Source organism: Balaenoptera ricei, chromosome 3 (genome assembly GCF_028023285.1).
Source record: "Balaenoptera ricei isolate mBalRic1 chromosome 3, mBalRic1.hap2, whole genome shotgun sequence".
NCBI lineage: Eukaryota > Metazoa > Chordata > Mammalia > Artiodactyla > Balaenopteridae > Balaenoptera > Balaenoptera ricei.
Window position 1 is genome coordinate 52,312,332 of NC_082641.1, and position 16,819 is coordinate 52,329,150.

A 16,819-nucleotide genomic window follows, 5' to 3' on the forward strand; every position below is an offset into this window, starting at 1 on the left:
GCTTTTACAGCATTCCATACTTACTCTATCATATCATATCATATATCATATCATATCATATCATATCATATCATATCACTTATCACCCTGCATTGTGATTTTCTGCGACTTCCCAAGAAATTATAAAATCCTTGAGGGCAGAGCCTCTCTCACTCTATCACAGTCTGATAAAGAGTAAGCACTCAATTATTTGTTGAGTGAATGAATAAATAATGCTGGAAACAATATAATCATTGTAATTGAAGCTACATGTAATGAATTCAAGATGTAAATTTAATAGAATTAAATACGATAAATAAGCTATAGAGTGTGTTAGAGGTAGTATGAGGGAAATAGAGCAGGGTAAGGAAGACTAGGAATCCCAGGGTTGTAGGGAGTAGGGAGGGTTGCAACTTTAAATACAGTATTCAAGCCAGGCCTCATTGAGAAGATGACAGCTGAGTAAAGGTGAGGTAAGGGAGTTAGTGATGTAGATATTTGGGTTGGAAGAGTATACAAGGCAAAGGGAACAGCCAATGCAAAAGCCCTACGTTGGGAGCATGCCTGGCATGTACAAGGAGGGAGGCCCGTGTGGCTGGAGCAGAGTGACTAAGGAGGAAAATAATAAAAGATGAGTTCAGAGAAGTAATAGAAGGCCAGATTGTGAAGGCCTTGCAGGCCTTTGTAAGAACTTTGGATGTAAGTAAAACAGGGAGCCATCGAAAGGTCTTGGGTAAAGGATGTACTGAAACTGAATCACTCTGCCTCTTACACTGAGGACTGTAGGGAGCAAGAGTAGTATCTGGAAATCCACTGAAAAAGCTCCTTAGAGTAATCCAGTGAAAGGGTGGTAGGCAGCAGTAGAGGCAGTGAGAAGAAGTCAGATCCATGATATATTTTGAAGGCAAAGCCAATGGGATTTTCTGAGGGACTGGATGTAGTCTGTGAGACAGAGAAAGGAATCAAGAATGACTCAAGGGTTTTTGGCTTGAGCCAGATGAAGTTGACATATGAGATGGGAAAAACTGCTGGAAGAACATGTTTGTGGAAATGTTTTGGAGACAGCATTTGGACATGTTAAATAGTACATGTCTATTAAAAGTCTAATAAATGGTAAGATATGAGTCTGAAATCCATGGAAGAAGTCTGGGATGAAAATATAAATTTGGGGTCAAATAACATATGAATGGTATCATAAGCAATGAAGCTGAATGAGATCACCAAAGACATGAGTATTGGTATGGCAGAGAAAAAGACCAAGGGGGTAAGTCCTGGGTACTCTAACATTAAGAAGTCAGAGAAAAGAATAGGAACCAGCAAAGGAGAATGAGAAAGAATAAGTAGCAATATAGAAGGACAACCAAAAAGCTATAGTGTCATGGAAGCCTGGTAAAGATCAAGTAAAATAAACACTCAGAACTGATTATTGGGTTTAGCAACATGGAAGACATCTCTGACTTGACAGGAACATTTTCAGTAGAATGTTGGAGGCAAAAACTTTATATGAGCAATTTTAGGGAAAAATGAGAAGAGGAATTAGATATGGTAAGTATTTTTGGTTTTGTTTTTCTCAAAATAGGAGAAATAACAGCATGTTTGTATGGTTATGGAAAAACCCAGAAGAGAAGATGTTGAAAAAATCATCCACATGTTTATGAATAAACAAGTATTAGGATAGGCATAGGGTTGGAGAGCGTAAGAGTGAGGAATAGTGTGGGAGTGTGGGTAATAGTCTGATGATATGAAATTAAAAGCTGTGGTTTTTAGATAGGAGGAAGGAAAAATTATCTGGGAGGAGTAATAAGATATAAAGAAGATAGTCAGTTCACTTCCAGGCCCAGTCTTTCAAGAGCTAAGGGAGAAAATACATGTCCTTAACTTTAGAGGCCTGCAGAGGAAGTAGTATCTTCAGAGGAGAGCCAGTTTCCATTAGAACAAGAAGGTGAAGGGAAGAAAAATTCAGAGATGTCAGGATGTAAGGGATTTTGCTGATGATGGACCACGAGTTTCTGAGGGCACAGAAGAGTTTCAGTGGTTGGGCAGGGATAGGAGACAGAAGAAGGGATATGCAGAGATTTATGGAATTGGATGGCAAGAGATGAGGAGTGACATGGAAGTCTGGGACTTCTTGCAGTGGCAAACATAAAATGGAATACAAGCCATAATAAGATTAATCCTTGTTTCTTGAACTCAAGAAAGATAACAGTGGCAAAGCTGTGAGTGTTGGGGGGCCAGGGAAGTTCAGGGGGTGTGTCTCTCTCTCTTGATTCCTACTGGGGGAGAGTGTATTTGCTTCTAGTGCTGGAGCTTCCTCTTGACTCTTAAAGGAATTGATGGACCTGAGGCTGGTTCCATTCAGTTTCAAAAATTCATGTGACCCTCACGCACATGGATTTCTGATCAAATAGCTCACAATTTAAAAAATTTCCCTGCTGTAGGGGAAATGTAAGCTAATTTTTCATAGCAGAGTTTGGTTTTACTTACATCTGTATTGCAGGAGCGATACCGTTTCCTTTCCCCAAGGCAATATTTTCCACCTCCTGAAGGTCTGCAAACACATTTTGTTTAACATGTGAATATAATATATCTAACCACATAAACAGCATATATATTGCTTGATGAAAACATATTAATATTTACTTTAAGAAAATAAAAAATTTGACATTTTATTAGTTATTAAAATAATAATCATGCTGGTGATAGTTAGCAATAATGATTATGGTTGTTGAACAAAAGATTAAGGCAATCTACTATGAGTAACTTTATAAGGCTCTTAATTGTGATGATATACATTCTTAAGAAAATGCAATTAAATCAATGTATTTTCTAATTATCATAGTAAACAGGTATTCAGCTCAACACAGTTTAAAAATCATTTATAATGAAAAGCCATTTGAATCATATTCAACAAAACACATAATCTGATACTATATGTTCACCAAGTAGAAAATGGAAAGTTTGTGTTTTTTTCCAGACTGGAAATAAGGAAAGGACACAAAATAACTCCCTGGAAATAGCTTCAGTTCAGTTTTTAATTCAGAAATAAATTTCTATCTCAATTCAAATATTACATGAAGTTTTAAAAACTTCAGTTTCAAAAAATTAAATCTAAATCTAAGATAGGCTTACATTATATAGATACTTTATATTACATTCAAATTAGGATATTAAACACGTGTTATATATAAATTAATTTTTGGAGTATTTAACATTAGAGAAAGTCATATGCTATTATTTGGACATGCAAATTTTGAATGGAAAAAACTAACTTGTTCTTTTAAAAGAGGTCCAAGTCATTCTCTTAAGTATTTGGGTATATTATTTATTATCATAGGGTTTTATACTTTTGATTATTAAATTACAGTAGCCTGCAGTTGAACTTAGGTTAACTATTCTGCACTTGTTTTAAAAAGATCAAGTCTCAATTATAATTTTGGCCCACAGGTATCAATGAGAAAATTAAAGTTACACTTTGAATATATTTTGAATGCTAGTGAATGCTGACTTTAAGCAAGGGAAGGAAATGGCCCAGCTTGAACCAGCTGGGAGAAATGGGTTGGTCAGACAAAAACAAGGTAGTGGGGACGGTGGTGGCAATGCTGTTTTATGAGTGGGTGACAGTGAGCTCTGTTTAGCAGGATGGTAATAATAGAAAGTGGGAGAATGAAAACACAGAACTAATACAAAGGGAAACAATTTCATGCTAAAAAGAATAAAAGAGAAGAAAAGAGACATTTAGAGAGAGGAACCAAAGACAGGTATCCTGAGTTAAAATGAGAAAAAATAAAAAATAAAAATAGACCATCTTCTACCCCAGCAGGGGGAAAAAAGCAGAAGTGATATTATAACACCATTCTGCACCAAATAATTGTCAGGAAAGAAGGTCCTCAACCTGAGCTCTAGACAGAAATGGGAGCACTCGACAAGAAGCAGCTAAGGAGCAGTTTAGTCTCCAGGAGGACACGCAAGACCAACTAAAGGAATCATCCACCTGCAAAGGGCACTGGTGGAAGGGAGAAGCAATACAGCTAGCAAGAAATACTGATGGGGCTGGCTTTATGCCAGGGGGACTCCGGCTGGAGAAAAAGAGTGGTGGGAGAGGAGCAGTCTGACCTGCATAAAACAATCGTGAGGAGAAAAGTGGATGCAGCTCCGGAAGGTGATTAATGGGGGCATGTGAATGGAAACTATTTTAACACATGGGCAGTATTCTTTTCATTGTGATTTGTGATGCGAATCAAGGCATTTCAACCCTCAAAGTGCTCTCATTGGTCCTTTTAATACTAATGTAGCAGTAATAATTTTATGTGACATGTGAAAAGACCTTATGTTTCCTGGGAATAATGGTAATGTAGCTAAGACAAGACCTGGATTCATCCATAATTCAGTAGTTTTTGGAGGAGGAAATCTATCTGATTATTACTAGAGTAAAAGTCTGGCTATACCTGGGATAAGATACACAATGCTTTTCTTTTTTCTTTTTCTTTTATTTTTAGTTACATAGTAAGGTGAAAAGAAGAAAAAGAAAGTCTGTCTAACAAGACTCCTCCACTTTCCTGTGCCTATTGCTTGTTCTGAAGACAAGCACTTGGCTCTCTAGTGAAACGTTTTTACAGATAACATGTGAAACCACAGCTTTGAATCATTTCCAACTGTGTCTTTTTGTTGGCTCCGGCTTACTTTAGCTACTTACGCTGGACTGTCACAGTGTCTTAGGGATGAGGAGACGCCTCCCCCGCAGGTCCTGCTGCACTCTCCCCATAGTGACCAGGGACCCCAGCCCCCATCTATGCTCTGGGGCCAAGTGCCAAAAGGAACACAATCTCCCTGATAACACCACTGCAAGATTTCACAGAAAACACAGAATTAGCTTTTAGGCAGATAGAGCTATCAGGATAGAAATAAATACATAAGGGTCAGGCATTAGCATTCTCCCAATAGATAACAGACTGAGAGTTCTTTAACTGTGTTTAGACATTGGTAAAGGTGCATGTGATTTGCAAATTATCTTTAGCTAGGCAATGATTTATAAATCTCTAACAAGTACCAGGAGTCTAAAAAACTTGACTTTACTTCTTTTTTCCTTATTTCTTCTCCTCCAGACTTTTAGTGTTTCTCATTATAGAGACCTCAAAAGTCTTTTTTAGATATTTTAGTATTAAAACATTTTTTTCTTTATATTCCACTATTATTAGACTCATGGAATGATAACGCAATATGGAAAGTTCCCCAGTAAGGAATTTTTATGATGGTAATTGCTTTTTCTTTAAAAAAAAAAAAAAAAAGGCCGGTTGAGGCTACAATAGTAAAAGAATGTGTTGTGGCATTTCATCTACATGACTGCTGCAGACATAATAAAAGTAATGCCAAGACACTAGGGACAGGGTACAAAAAAACCCTTATATACAGTGACTAGCCATGTGTATAGTCCCTGCATGAACATGTGTACTGGAATTCTTCTCAGCTTTACTCTCTGCAATAAACCACACATACTGCACATAAGTAGAAAGCCAGGAATAATTTATCGAGATGCAGACATCACATAATCAGCTCATAACTCTAACATGATAAATCTTATTTGCAGAATTGGTAAAAATGATTTTTTTTTTAAACCAAGCATTAGGCTAGGCTTTTATTGGTGCATTTTTCTGAGTTATCAAAATCTGATGAACCATACTGATGCTATGAAAGTCATCTGTTTATACGAATAACAATAGGGAACATTATTAGAGTTGAGTAACTGTCAGCAATGTTAGATTGTTAAATAAAAATTCAACCATTATATTAAAATGTAAAGGGATTATGACATGTGATGCTTTGAAAGTAATCAGTTTATTATATTAATTCTGTATATCCAGAATTCTTTCACTTTCACCATTTGTACTAGTACCACTCTAGATCAAACTAGCAAATAGAACAGCTTGTTACCTGGTCCCCCTGCCTCACTTTCTTCTACCTATAATCAATCTATTCTCCAGTGAGCTATCAGAGAGCTCTTTTAAAAACATATTATGGCATTATGTCACTTTTTTGCTTAAAAGACTGTGGTGGTTTCCTCCTTGCCTTAACTCTGGTCAATGGTGGCCTTTGTGACCTAGCCTCTGCCTCCTTCTCCAGCCTTATTCTCTTTCTGGTACAGAATGCTCCAGACACACTGGCCTTATTTCTTTTCCTCCATACACTAAACCTGTTCTCTCCTCAGGGCATTTGCGTTTGTTGGTCCTCCTGGGAATACTCTTCAGATTCCTTATATTGTCTTCTCATCGTTTGGTCTCAGGTCAGGTGTCACTCAGTCAGAGAGGTCTTTCCTTGATCACTCTTATTCTGAAGTGGTTGTACTTCACTACCCCTTCCACCCTCCCCTCCCCCTACTCCAGGATGTATAGAGATTACATCCTCCTGTTTTAGTCCCCTCTTACACCTACTTTAAATCACCCTATTTATTTCTCAGATTACTTCCTCATTATTTTTATTGTCTCCTCTCCTTAGTACGTAAAAGCCTTGAGAGCCAAATGTGGCTATTCAAATTTAAATTAATTAAAATTAAAAATTCAGTTCCTTAGACCCACTAGCTACATTTCTAGGGCTCCCATAGCCACATGTGGCTAGCGGCTATGATTTTGGACAGAGCAGATATAGAACATTTCTATCATCACAGAATGTTCTAATTGGAAATGCTGAATGTCTAGAACAGTGCCTAGTATGTAGTAGATATGCAACAAAACTTTATTGAATGAATGAATACATTAAATTATAGAATCCTGTGTCCTGTTTTGGTTACTACATTTCAGGAAGGAACTGGAGACACTGGAGGGTAAAGAAAGTCATATTCATCTTTGCTTCCCTGGTAGTTGGCATTCAGCAAATATTACAGCAGTTGTAACAACATAAAGGACTTCTTAAGAAAAGTGCTAAGCAATTAGGCAAGAGGAAGTCAAAATTTGGTTGGCTATAAGACCAAACATTCTGACCCTAAATCTAATAAATATTGAAGTAGGACATTAAAAAAGATTACGAGTTTTGGGCAACAAAAATTACCATGAAGAAAAAGAAAATCATCTGTCCAAAATGATGAAGCAGAGGTAGTTGGCTGAACTGATAATACAGTACGAACTCTGGGAGCAGGGCTGCTAATAATGTACATGTGAGAGGGAGAATGTTCCAGCTGCCAGCTTATGATTTACCTAACTGATCTTGAAGACCAACCGTGTGCATAATGATATACCAATTGCGTTAGATTTTCGTCTATATAAAAGTCACAACAGTGGACCAAATAATCTCCAGTTTTACATTTTTGTTATTACAAGTAGCTATGTGTAAGAATATTTATGCCTGCACCTATGAGAGTAACTGAGCAATGTAGTATTAACCAGCAATTACTGTTTTTTCCTGTGGTTTCAATTAATGACACTTAATACTAAAAAATTCCAAATCTTAAAATTTGCCTATTTTCTTCAAGTTGGAAACTTAGTATTACTGATTTCAAATAACAATAAAATTTGATTTTACATTTATTTTATATAATCACAGAGCTGCACTTAAAGCTCAAAGAGCCTTTAGAACTCATGTGGTCTAAGCACTTCATTTTTTCACATGAGGAAACCAGAACCTGAAGGAGGTTGACTTGCCCAAGGTCACTTACTGGCAGAAAAGGATTAGCTGTCCAAATACGCACAAAAAAACAGTGGAAAAAAAAAATCAATTGGATGTGTAGGATTACATATTTGAAGACATTAAAGAATACATTAGCATATTTTACTGAACTGTTTTTACTACATACAATACAAAATAACACTAGAGATTTTTTAAAAAACCCACTTAGCTGCAAGTATACAACCACATGTTATTTCATACCTCCTTGAGTATTCTTATAATTAGCAGAGGAAAAAAATCCCACTTTTTGTATTTTTCAGGGGACGAAATTGTGAAGGCCACAAAAACACTGAAAGTTGTAGATTCTAAAGTATTTAATAATATTGTTTTACATGTGTCCTAGATGCACACAAAATGTAGCACAGGGAAAGAGTCACATAAATTCTCTTGTTTTCCTTTTAAAACTTATTCTGAAGGTAAAAGATAAATACAAATATTCAGTTTGTAAAATGTTGCTCAGTTCTTACTATTAGTTAATATCTACACAGCAGCAGTATTCTATAAGTGGTTTGCTAAAACCTTTTACTGCATAAATTTATGTTATTGATTATATCTATTCCATAGAGTTATAATATAATAGACAATTATATCAGAAAGTTAAATAACATAGATTAATGGGTAAAGAATGAAGAATTCATAATAATAATATAAGTATCAGTCATTTAGCAGTTGACAAGAGACTAGTGTCTAGTTTAACAACTAATTAACAACTCAGTCTATGTGGGGATGACTTCAGTCTGTGGGTATCCTGTGTTGCAAACTTGAGCTCTCATTCTAGCAATATCTTTCTTTGGTCCAGAGCAAGTCATTTGTTTCTTTTCTTTAGTTTCCCTGACTACAAAATGGGGACTAACTTTAGTTTTTGATTATAATATGATTTGGATTAGGATGACTATAGAAATTAGTTCTATACAGACATACCCTCAAAGAAGTTAAAAATCTATCAAACGACTTGTTTAATTTTGTTCTCTAGCAAAATGTTCTTTTGTGCTTTCCCCTCACCTTGTGTTTATAGGAAAGGATCTCCTTGGAATTTTCGCTAATTCTCCTTCTGGTAGTATTAAGTATCTTGATGTAGTACATGATTTTAACAGAAGAAACTTATTTAACTTAATAAGTTTTTTAAGAAACCTATAGGGAACTTCAAGTGAATCAAGTTATTTGAGCTAATTTTCTAGATGACTATATTAACTAATACATACTAAGATTTTAATGTAAGTCATAATTAATATAATTGGATTACACCAAATAAAGTAGATTCAAGTATACAAATCCTACAAGCATATTAAAGGTGAGAATTTTGAGTTTTGTATTTCCTATTTTTATCCTTTTTTTTTTTTTTTAATCTAAAGGTGCTAAAACTGTAAAAGCTCTATTTCCATAGGCATAGAATTTTACTTCATGTCTTAAACTAGAAGAGTTCAATATTCAGATGGAAGCTAGTTTTTAATCTTTATTCCCAAGGGTTATATCCAATCTAGTGATTTTGGACTATTCTAAATATCAGTCATATTACTATAGCCTAAATTATCCAGATAAATTGGATAAATCTGGCTTTCTTTTTGCTAATTCAGGTGTGTTTAACCAGATTCAGAAAGGTGAAAGAAGTGAAACTATCGCATTCAAAAATAAAATCTCATATTGCTCATTCTTGTTTTTCACATTCCTTCTAAATAAAAGAAATATGTCTTTAAAACTATTTAGAAAGATGATATATCTAGTGAGACACTTATTTTCTTAAGAAACACTTATTCATCATTAAACAACATCTCTTTCTGTTAGGCCACTGAATTTCACGATCTCCATCAGGGAATTGTCTTAAGCAAGATATATTATAAATCAAAAAATCTAACTTTGAAAATTTGTCAGAATTCTACAAAGGAAAATTTCAAAATGAGTATATATACAGTATTTTAAAATAATTTTTTTAAAACTAGATATATTTTAGGATGTGATTATGGTAGATCTTGTACCACAGCCAGCACTGGGTCTAGCCAGCATCTGGAATAAGATATCTCTAAGGAAATCCTAAGATTTTAAAGGAAGTGATATTGGTGATTCAATATAGAACATTCTTCCTAAATCAGAAAAGCTGAGAGTTGGAGCACAGTGCTATTAAAAGCCTGATCTTTCTGCTCTGCAGGTGCGGGAAAGCTAAATTTTATTTCACCCTAAATTCTAAATCAGAACTTGTCATCCCATACTATTTAAATTTCTAGAGCAACTGGAAGAGTCATTCTTTCTTCACTTCTTGTGTTTATAGTTTGGGACTCAGTCAAAATATATTACATTCTACTTTAAGTGAATTAAGATCTAAGGCTGCAAATGTCCTATTATATATCCAGTGCTTTAGAAGGGCATGTAATAATCCTATTCTAATCCAGCCCTGTGTTTCCCATGCAAAAATATTAGGAATCAATGTCATGTATATGTAAGTCCAAATGCTGGGTTATGTCTCTAATTGGGGCTTGTAGAATCATTAAATCAATCTCTTGGCAATAAACCAAGTATTTGAAACCTTCTTTGTGGTCACCATCAGAGCTTGCAAGGACTGGGTTTTGATTATCCTTAATATCCTGTTCAGTAATAATGTCAACACTGCTATCAGAATTTTTATAGTGTAGATCTTTGTTTACCATTTCATCAAATATGGCATCCCTCCGATTTCTGTCCAAAGGGCTATTGTTGATGCCACGTCTAAGAAAAGTTCTTTTGGCTGAAAGTTACATTGATTGATTTGTAGAAGCGTGACCCATGGACACACAGTACCAGCGCACTGTCTGGGCTCATCAAATTTCCTCCTTTGGTTAATGCTACTGTCCCTGAGCACATCCATTCAGACCATATGGTTCTTATTCAGTCCTTGAATGGCTTATTCAGGCAAACATCCAATGGCTGTAATAGCGATGTCAGACCCCCCAGGACTCACGCAAAGATCAGTTTTTAATTTTTTGGCCATATTTCTTACTCCATCTGCTAAATGTGCATGGAACAGTTCCCATACTTACATGGAACATTTGTGGAACTGCGCCCCCGGGCAAAGATCCCATATCTTTTGCAGCCAGAGTTTGACGAGATCATTGTGGATCCAGTCCTCTGGATATGTCTATGCTATCACTTGAGCCATATTTCTCCCCTCCCCCCAACCTTTTAAAAAAAGATTTATTCAAAAAGCTATGAGCAGCTTTGGTTTTATCCTGCTGGCTAGACAGGATGTAGGTTCTTTCTTGTTCCTTCTGGTGAGAGTAGTTTTGAAATTCAGAGTTAAGATCAGAGGTCGTGGATATACCATTCATGCTTCTGAGACACACAAACTCATGCTTATGGTCTGTTATGCTCATTACTGCCAGTTAAAACAGTCTGGCAAAGAATTTTCTGCCCACCATCATCTAAGGCTGGCACATAATAATGAAAAGTAATGATGATGCTCTAGTAATATAAATTAACACCTTCCCTCTGAGGAACGCAACAAAAAGCTCACTGAGATATTATCTCATTCCATCCTCACAATATCTCTATGAAATATTGTAGAAATAGATTTTCTCTCATTTTAAAGTGGAGATTCATTATTTTGCCAATTTTAACACTATCATATATTCTTAGCTCAATGTTCTGTCTGGGTGCCTTTTTTATTGTGATTCCAGAGGTAACAAACTGTTACAGGTAAACAAATGAAAAATACACTTAGTAATAAAGGGTAAAACATATTGTAAACCCATCTCAGGCTCAGTGACTCACTATTCCTGTGACAATGAAAATCTGCTTTTTATTCTACACAATTTCCCATCTGAAAGTAAAGTATAATCAGAGGCAGTATAGAGGGGTAAAGTTTTCCTCTTTGGAATCAGAAAGACTCGGGCTGGAATCTCAGGTCTATTATTAAATTGTTATGTAATCCTAGGCTTTCAAGTCTCACTTTCTTCATCTGTAAAATGGAGTTAAAACAGTACCCACCTTATAGAATTTTTGTCAGTAGTAAACCGAACAAATATGCGCCTGGCATAGTGTAAGTATAAAACTATTCAATATCATGGGACTTCCCTGGTGGCACAGTGGTTAAGAGTCTGCCTGCCAATGCAGGGGACACGGGTTCGAGCCCTGGTCCAGGAAGATCCTACATTCCGCGTAGCAAATAAGCCCGTGTGCCACAACTACTGAGCCTGCGCTCTAGAGCCCACAAGCCACAACTACTGAGCCTGTGCGCCACAACTACTGAAGCCCACGTGCCTAGAGCCCATGCTCCGCAACAAGAGAAGCCACTGCAATGAGAAGTCCACGCACTGCAACGAAGAGTATCCCCTGCTCGCCCAACTAGAGGAAGCCTGTGCGCAGCAACGAAGACCCAATGCAGCCAAAAATAAATAAATAAAATAAATAAATTTAATAAAAAATAAAACTACTCATTATATTATCATCATTATTACTGATAATGTCAACTATTTATAGATGGAAAGAACACAGACTAGCCACACAAAGTTGACCAGACCAACTGAAAATTTCACTTTAATTTTGTCATTAAGTGTTTGCATGACTGTTTTGGTTTGAGTCAAAATTCTGGGCTCTTGTTTAATATCCAAATAGGTATAGCCTTAAGAGGAAAATCCGCATTTGTCAATAGTAAACATGCTTCTCTCTTAAGGAAAAAAGCAACAACAACGAAGAAGATTCATGAATAGATAACACGGCATATGCAGTTAGTTAAAAAATAAGTTAAAAATAATGAAGTGCTCAGCTCACATGAATAGTTCTTTGTATTCTTTTTCCCTTAAAAATGTAAGTTGATCTAGTTCTTTAAAAGCCTTTTTATAAATTCAAAGTTAATGATAGGGATATTTTGAGTGTCTTCTCCTAGTACTCTGTCCTTTTTCTTTCTAGGAGTCTGCATGTGTATTTGTTATTTTCATTTATTCATTCATTTAAAAACCTCCTAGTGCTATACCTAAAGCTGTCTACAGACCTTCCATGCCTCTGGAAGAATGGCTAAGATTTGTTTCGTAGATTAATTTGAGATGATGAAATCCAATGTATTGCCTTTACGAAACTACACTCCAATGTTGTGAATATTAATGACCTCTTGGTATACAAACTTTGCTACGCTTCCAAGTTCTTAAATAGATTTTCATGAAGCCCAAAATGCTGTGCCAAGATACTCTGGAAGCTGACAAGATTCTAAGGACAGGGTAAGGAGGCAGCCAAGGGGTTCTTTTAACCTGAGCTTTTCCATTTTTTTCAAATGTATATCTCAGGACTATGTAGAATGCATTTGAATAAAGGGTTTAAGGATCAAAAAGTTGACAACCATTAGCCTAGATTAAGAAAGTGAATATTTAGAAATGATATACATTTCTGCCCCATTTTATTCACTTTCTCTTGTCTGTGCTTATTCTTATTTATGCTTAGAAGTAATTATATTTCCCTTCTATTCGCTTATCTAAATTTAAATTCAATACTGTTAGCTTTGATATTATTTTGAGCATTTTCTAAGCAGCCTTCAAAATTGTAATTGGCATGTAAATGTCATCTCTGTCAAATATACGCACATAAGCTGTAAGATATGACATTCCAGAGTCCTGCCATTAAGCACAAATGATAAGATATTAAATATGTGTTTACCATAAAGATGACTGAGTTGAGTTCTGTGTTCTCAGATAGCCACTACTTGTTGTTTACCTATTTAGAGTGATTATATAGTTTATACAATGCTTTCAGGAGAGCTCTACGTTTAAAAGAATGAGTTCTTTGTGCTTTGGGTTAAACAATAAAGTAAAATAAAAAGGTCCATCAGGCCTAGTAATAGTATTATTACAGGCAAATAGAAACAGTGGCCGACTGGTATACATCACAATAATAATAATCAATCAGTGGCAAATAAAGAACCAGATTCTCACTGTGACTTTCCCCTTACAGTTGTGTATTTCTTCTAAGTACAGATTGATGTAAATTGCTACTTGTAAAAAAAAAAAAAAAAAAAAAAAAATTGCTACTTGTCGTTGACAAGAATTGTTGGTTCCAAAATAAACCCAGATTGTTGTTTCAAGAATGCAGTTCCTAATATTTTCTATTACATCCATGAAAAAAAGCAAGGAATTTTTGGTAGTGTGTGAAGGTCTCTGTATTTTTATTGGCTACTTACAAAAGTTTCAAAAAAAGATCCTTAATCTTTAAAAAATGACCCTATCAATTCATACATTTAGCATAATTTACCAACATTTCCAAACTCAGCATGGAAAAGCCATCAACATGGCACTAGGTCATGGGTCCTGAATGAAGCCGTCAGCAAGGATTAATAAACTGTGACAGCTGCCCAAAAGCTTTCATTCTTTTTATTTAAACGTCAGATTGCAAGCTGAATTCAGTGTAATCTTTTTTGAAACTAGCCCAACTAACATGGAAGAAGTCAGAACTGAGAACAGATGACAGTGTCGTTATTGTTGTAAATTCAGGCCATAGCAATAAATTTTAGAATCCACATATATAGCAATTCCTAAAGAATTTCAGGAATACCCTAAAATATTCTTATCTGTTTGAACAATTCTTAATAATTATAGTTTTTGAAAACTAGGCTGATGAAACTGAAAATTATTTAGCAACAATTTCTATGCTCAATAAATTAACTATTCTTCTACTACTAGATCTTTCTCTCACATTGCAATTTAAAAGTGACTCATTAGACCATAGTTATAAAATCTATTTTAGGATCACATAATTTTCTTGGATACTGTCAGAAAAAAAACAGACATATGACTAAACAGACTCTATTAAATAAGATTGCTGTTGAACGTTTTTGTGCAAATATAACTCAAACGTATACATATAGAAAGGTGAAACTGACCCAGAAAATGCTCATTATACTTTCCTAAACAATGCATATTTGCAGATATCAAGATAATTCATTAGGCTAGGAATTTATTATTTTCTCAAGCACATTTTAATTAGTATGCATGATTTCCTAGTGGCTGAATATCAACACCAGAAATTTATCAGTTTAGTCTACATGTTAAATAGCTAATGAATCATTTGAGCTTACCCCCTTTTCAATATTCCCAGTTTGACAGAGTGTTCCCTCAGCTGCGGGAATACTGTTGGTGACACAGCGGTTGCTTTTGCTGAGACACCAGAGCTCTCTACACACTTCCTAGGAAAGAAGGCAAAAGCAAGTTGATCAGAAGTAGAGACTAAAATCATGTCCACTCTTCCATAAAAATACCCATAGTATATAAGCAATACTAAGCATTACTCATCTCTTGCTGGTGTTGAAGCATCAGAGATGAGGATTTTGGAGGTGGCCCCTCTGGAAGGTAGGTTACTCATTTCACAAAATCATTTTAATATTTGTCTTTATAATTCTTATTTCAGTGGATAAAGTATATCTTAGTTTTTAATACTGATTAGAATCCTTTTAAAATAATGTGCAGAAATTTCATTAACAGAGAAGAGTAGTGAGAAAGAATGAATATGTAGAAAGGAAATATATGTTTATTATTCCCCAAAACATACAATAGCACAAACTTTCCAATTACTAATAGAGTGGCCAAGTAGGTGATTTCCTAGTCCTACTGAAATATTCAAATAAAGTGTATTTTTTAAAAAGAGAGAAAGAGAGAGACTATGGGAATGGACAGAAAGCCCATTATAAAATTATAATTATATAATATATATATTATATAATATATAATATATATATATAAGTTATAAAATTCATAAATGCCTAAAGAACAATCTAGCAATGTTATTTGCAGTTCATCAATGTAGCCCACTTTCATGAAAGGGAAATTTGGTTTTGAACAAATGCTGCTATTTATGTGCCATTTCCATAACTGATATATTTCAGATGTTATTTGGTGCTGTCTTGTCTTCTTTATTATGATTTCTCATTATCCCACCTCACCATGGGAGAACTACACTTATTGTAATGTTGGCAATATAAAATACCTCATTTTGTTCACACTTATATTAATCTATCAGATTTTAAAATAAGCTGTCCAACATATCCCAAAGTAAAGTCTTTGAACAGCCAAAACACAGATTGCTTTGAAGAAAATACTCAAATTTTTCAGTTTATTGTTATATATGATCGTCGACTAGCATCATTACTGATATTAAAGGTTTTTAATTTAAAATGGAACCATTAAGTAAAAAATATATATTTGCAATAAAAAATATATTAATCTTGAATGTAAAGATACATTTATAGGGGCTTCCCTGGTGGCGCAGTGGTTGAGAATCTGCCTGCCAATGCAGGGGACACGGGTTCGAGCCCTGGTCTGGGAAGATCCCACATGCCGCGGAGCAACTGGGCCCGTGACACAATTACTGAGCCTGCGCGTCTGGGCCTGTGCTCCGCAACAAGAGAGGCCGCGATAGTGAGAGGCGTGGCGCGCGCACCGCGATGAAGAGTGGCCCGCGCTTGCCACAACTAGAGAAAGCCCTCGCACAGAAACGAAGACCCAACACAGCCATAAATAAATAAATTAATTAATTAAAAAAAAAAAAAGATACATTTATATATAACATTCAATTCTATTGCTATTATTCCCCAACTGCTCTTTTCTTCTCAAAACATAATTGTAAGAACTTACGTCACATATCACAAGAAAAAAGTCTGTAACTGTGTATCGTGATAGATATTAACTAGATTTATTGTTGTGACCATTTTGCAATATATACAAATACTGAATCATTATGTTGCACAACTGAAACTAACATGTTATTTGTCAATTATATCTTAATTAAAAATTTTTAAAAAGAATTTATGTCACATAAACACAATTCAGAAATACAGCGGTAACATTGAATTCACTGGTTAACCATTACTACAAATGGAGATGCCTCACAGAGTATAGCAAAAAGAAAGAATCTTTATGGGCCCCTCTTTAGGGTGCTCCACTCCACCAGGCAGAGAAAGAGACATAAAATTTATATTAGACTTTTAAAATACTTTTCAAAATTTATATATTATATCTAATTTATTCATCTACTTTAAATTCCATGTGGAGAACTACTGAGCTAGAAGAAAGTTAAAACATCAGAAAAGAAAAACATGTGCTGTGGATCATAATATAAAGATAAAACTTTCCTGTTCTTACAATCCAAGGTATTACAAATTCTACTTTCTTTCAAAGCTTCAGTTTCTGTTTAAAGAGAATGTTATTTATACTACTTTATTCTTCCTTTTCTATAGGAGATG

The 16,819-nt window shown here is 35.1% G+C and overlaps 1 protein-coding gene across 5 annotated transcripts in view; it reads right to left on the minus strand.

Moving 5' to 3' along the window:
* ADAMTS6 (ADAM metallopeptidase with thrombospondin type 1 motif 6) overlaps nt 1–16,819 on the minus strand; it is a 269,849-nt gene that overhangs the window by 86,052 nt on the left and 166,978 nt on the right. For 4 of the 5 annotated variants that reach the window (XR_009502323.1, XM_059916474.1, XM_059916472.1 and 1 more), the window contains exons 12-14: nt 14,660–14,767; nt 4,673–4,818; nt 2,464–2,527 (exon numbers count right to left, since the gene is read on the minus strand). Coding sequence is in view for 4 of the 5 variants with exons in the window: in XM_059916474.1 (XP_059772457.1) it covers nt 2,464–2,527; nt 4,673–4,818; nt 14,660–14,767 (318 nt within the window). In the remaining variant the exon portion in view is untranslated. The remainder of the gene's footprint in view (nt 1–2,463; nt 2,528–4,672; nt 4,819–14,659; nt 14,768–16,819) is intronic. The other variant, XM_059916475.1, reaches the window with a different exon arrangement.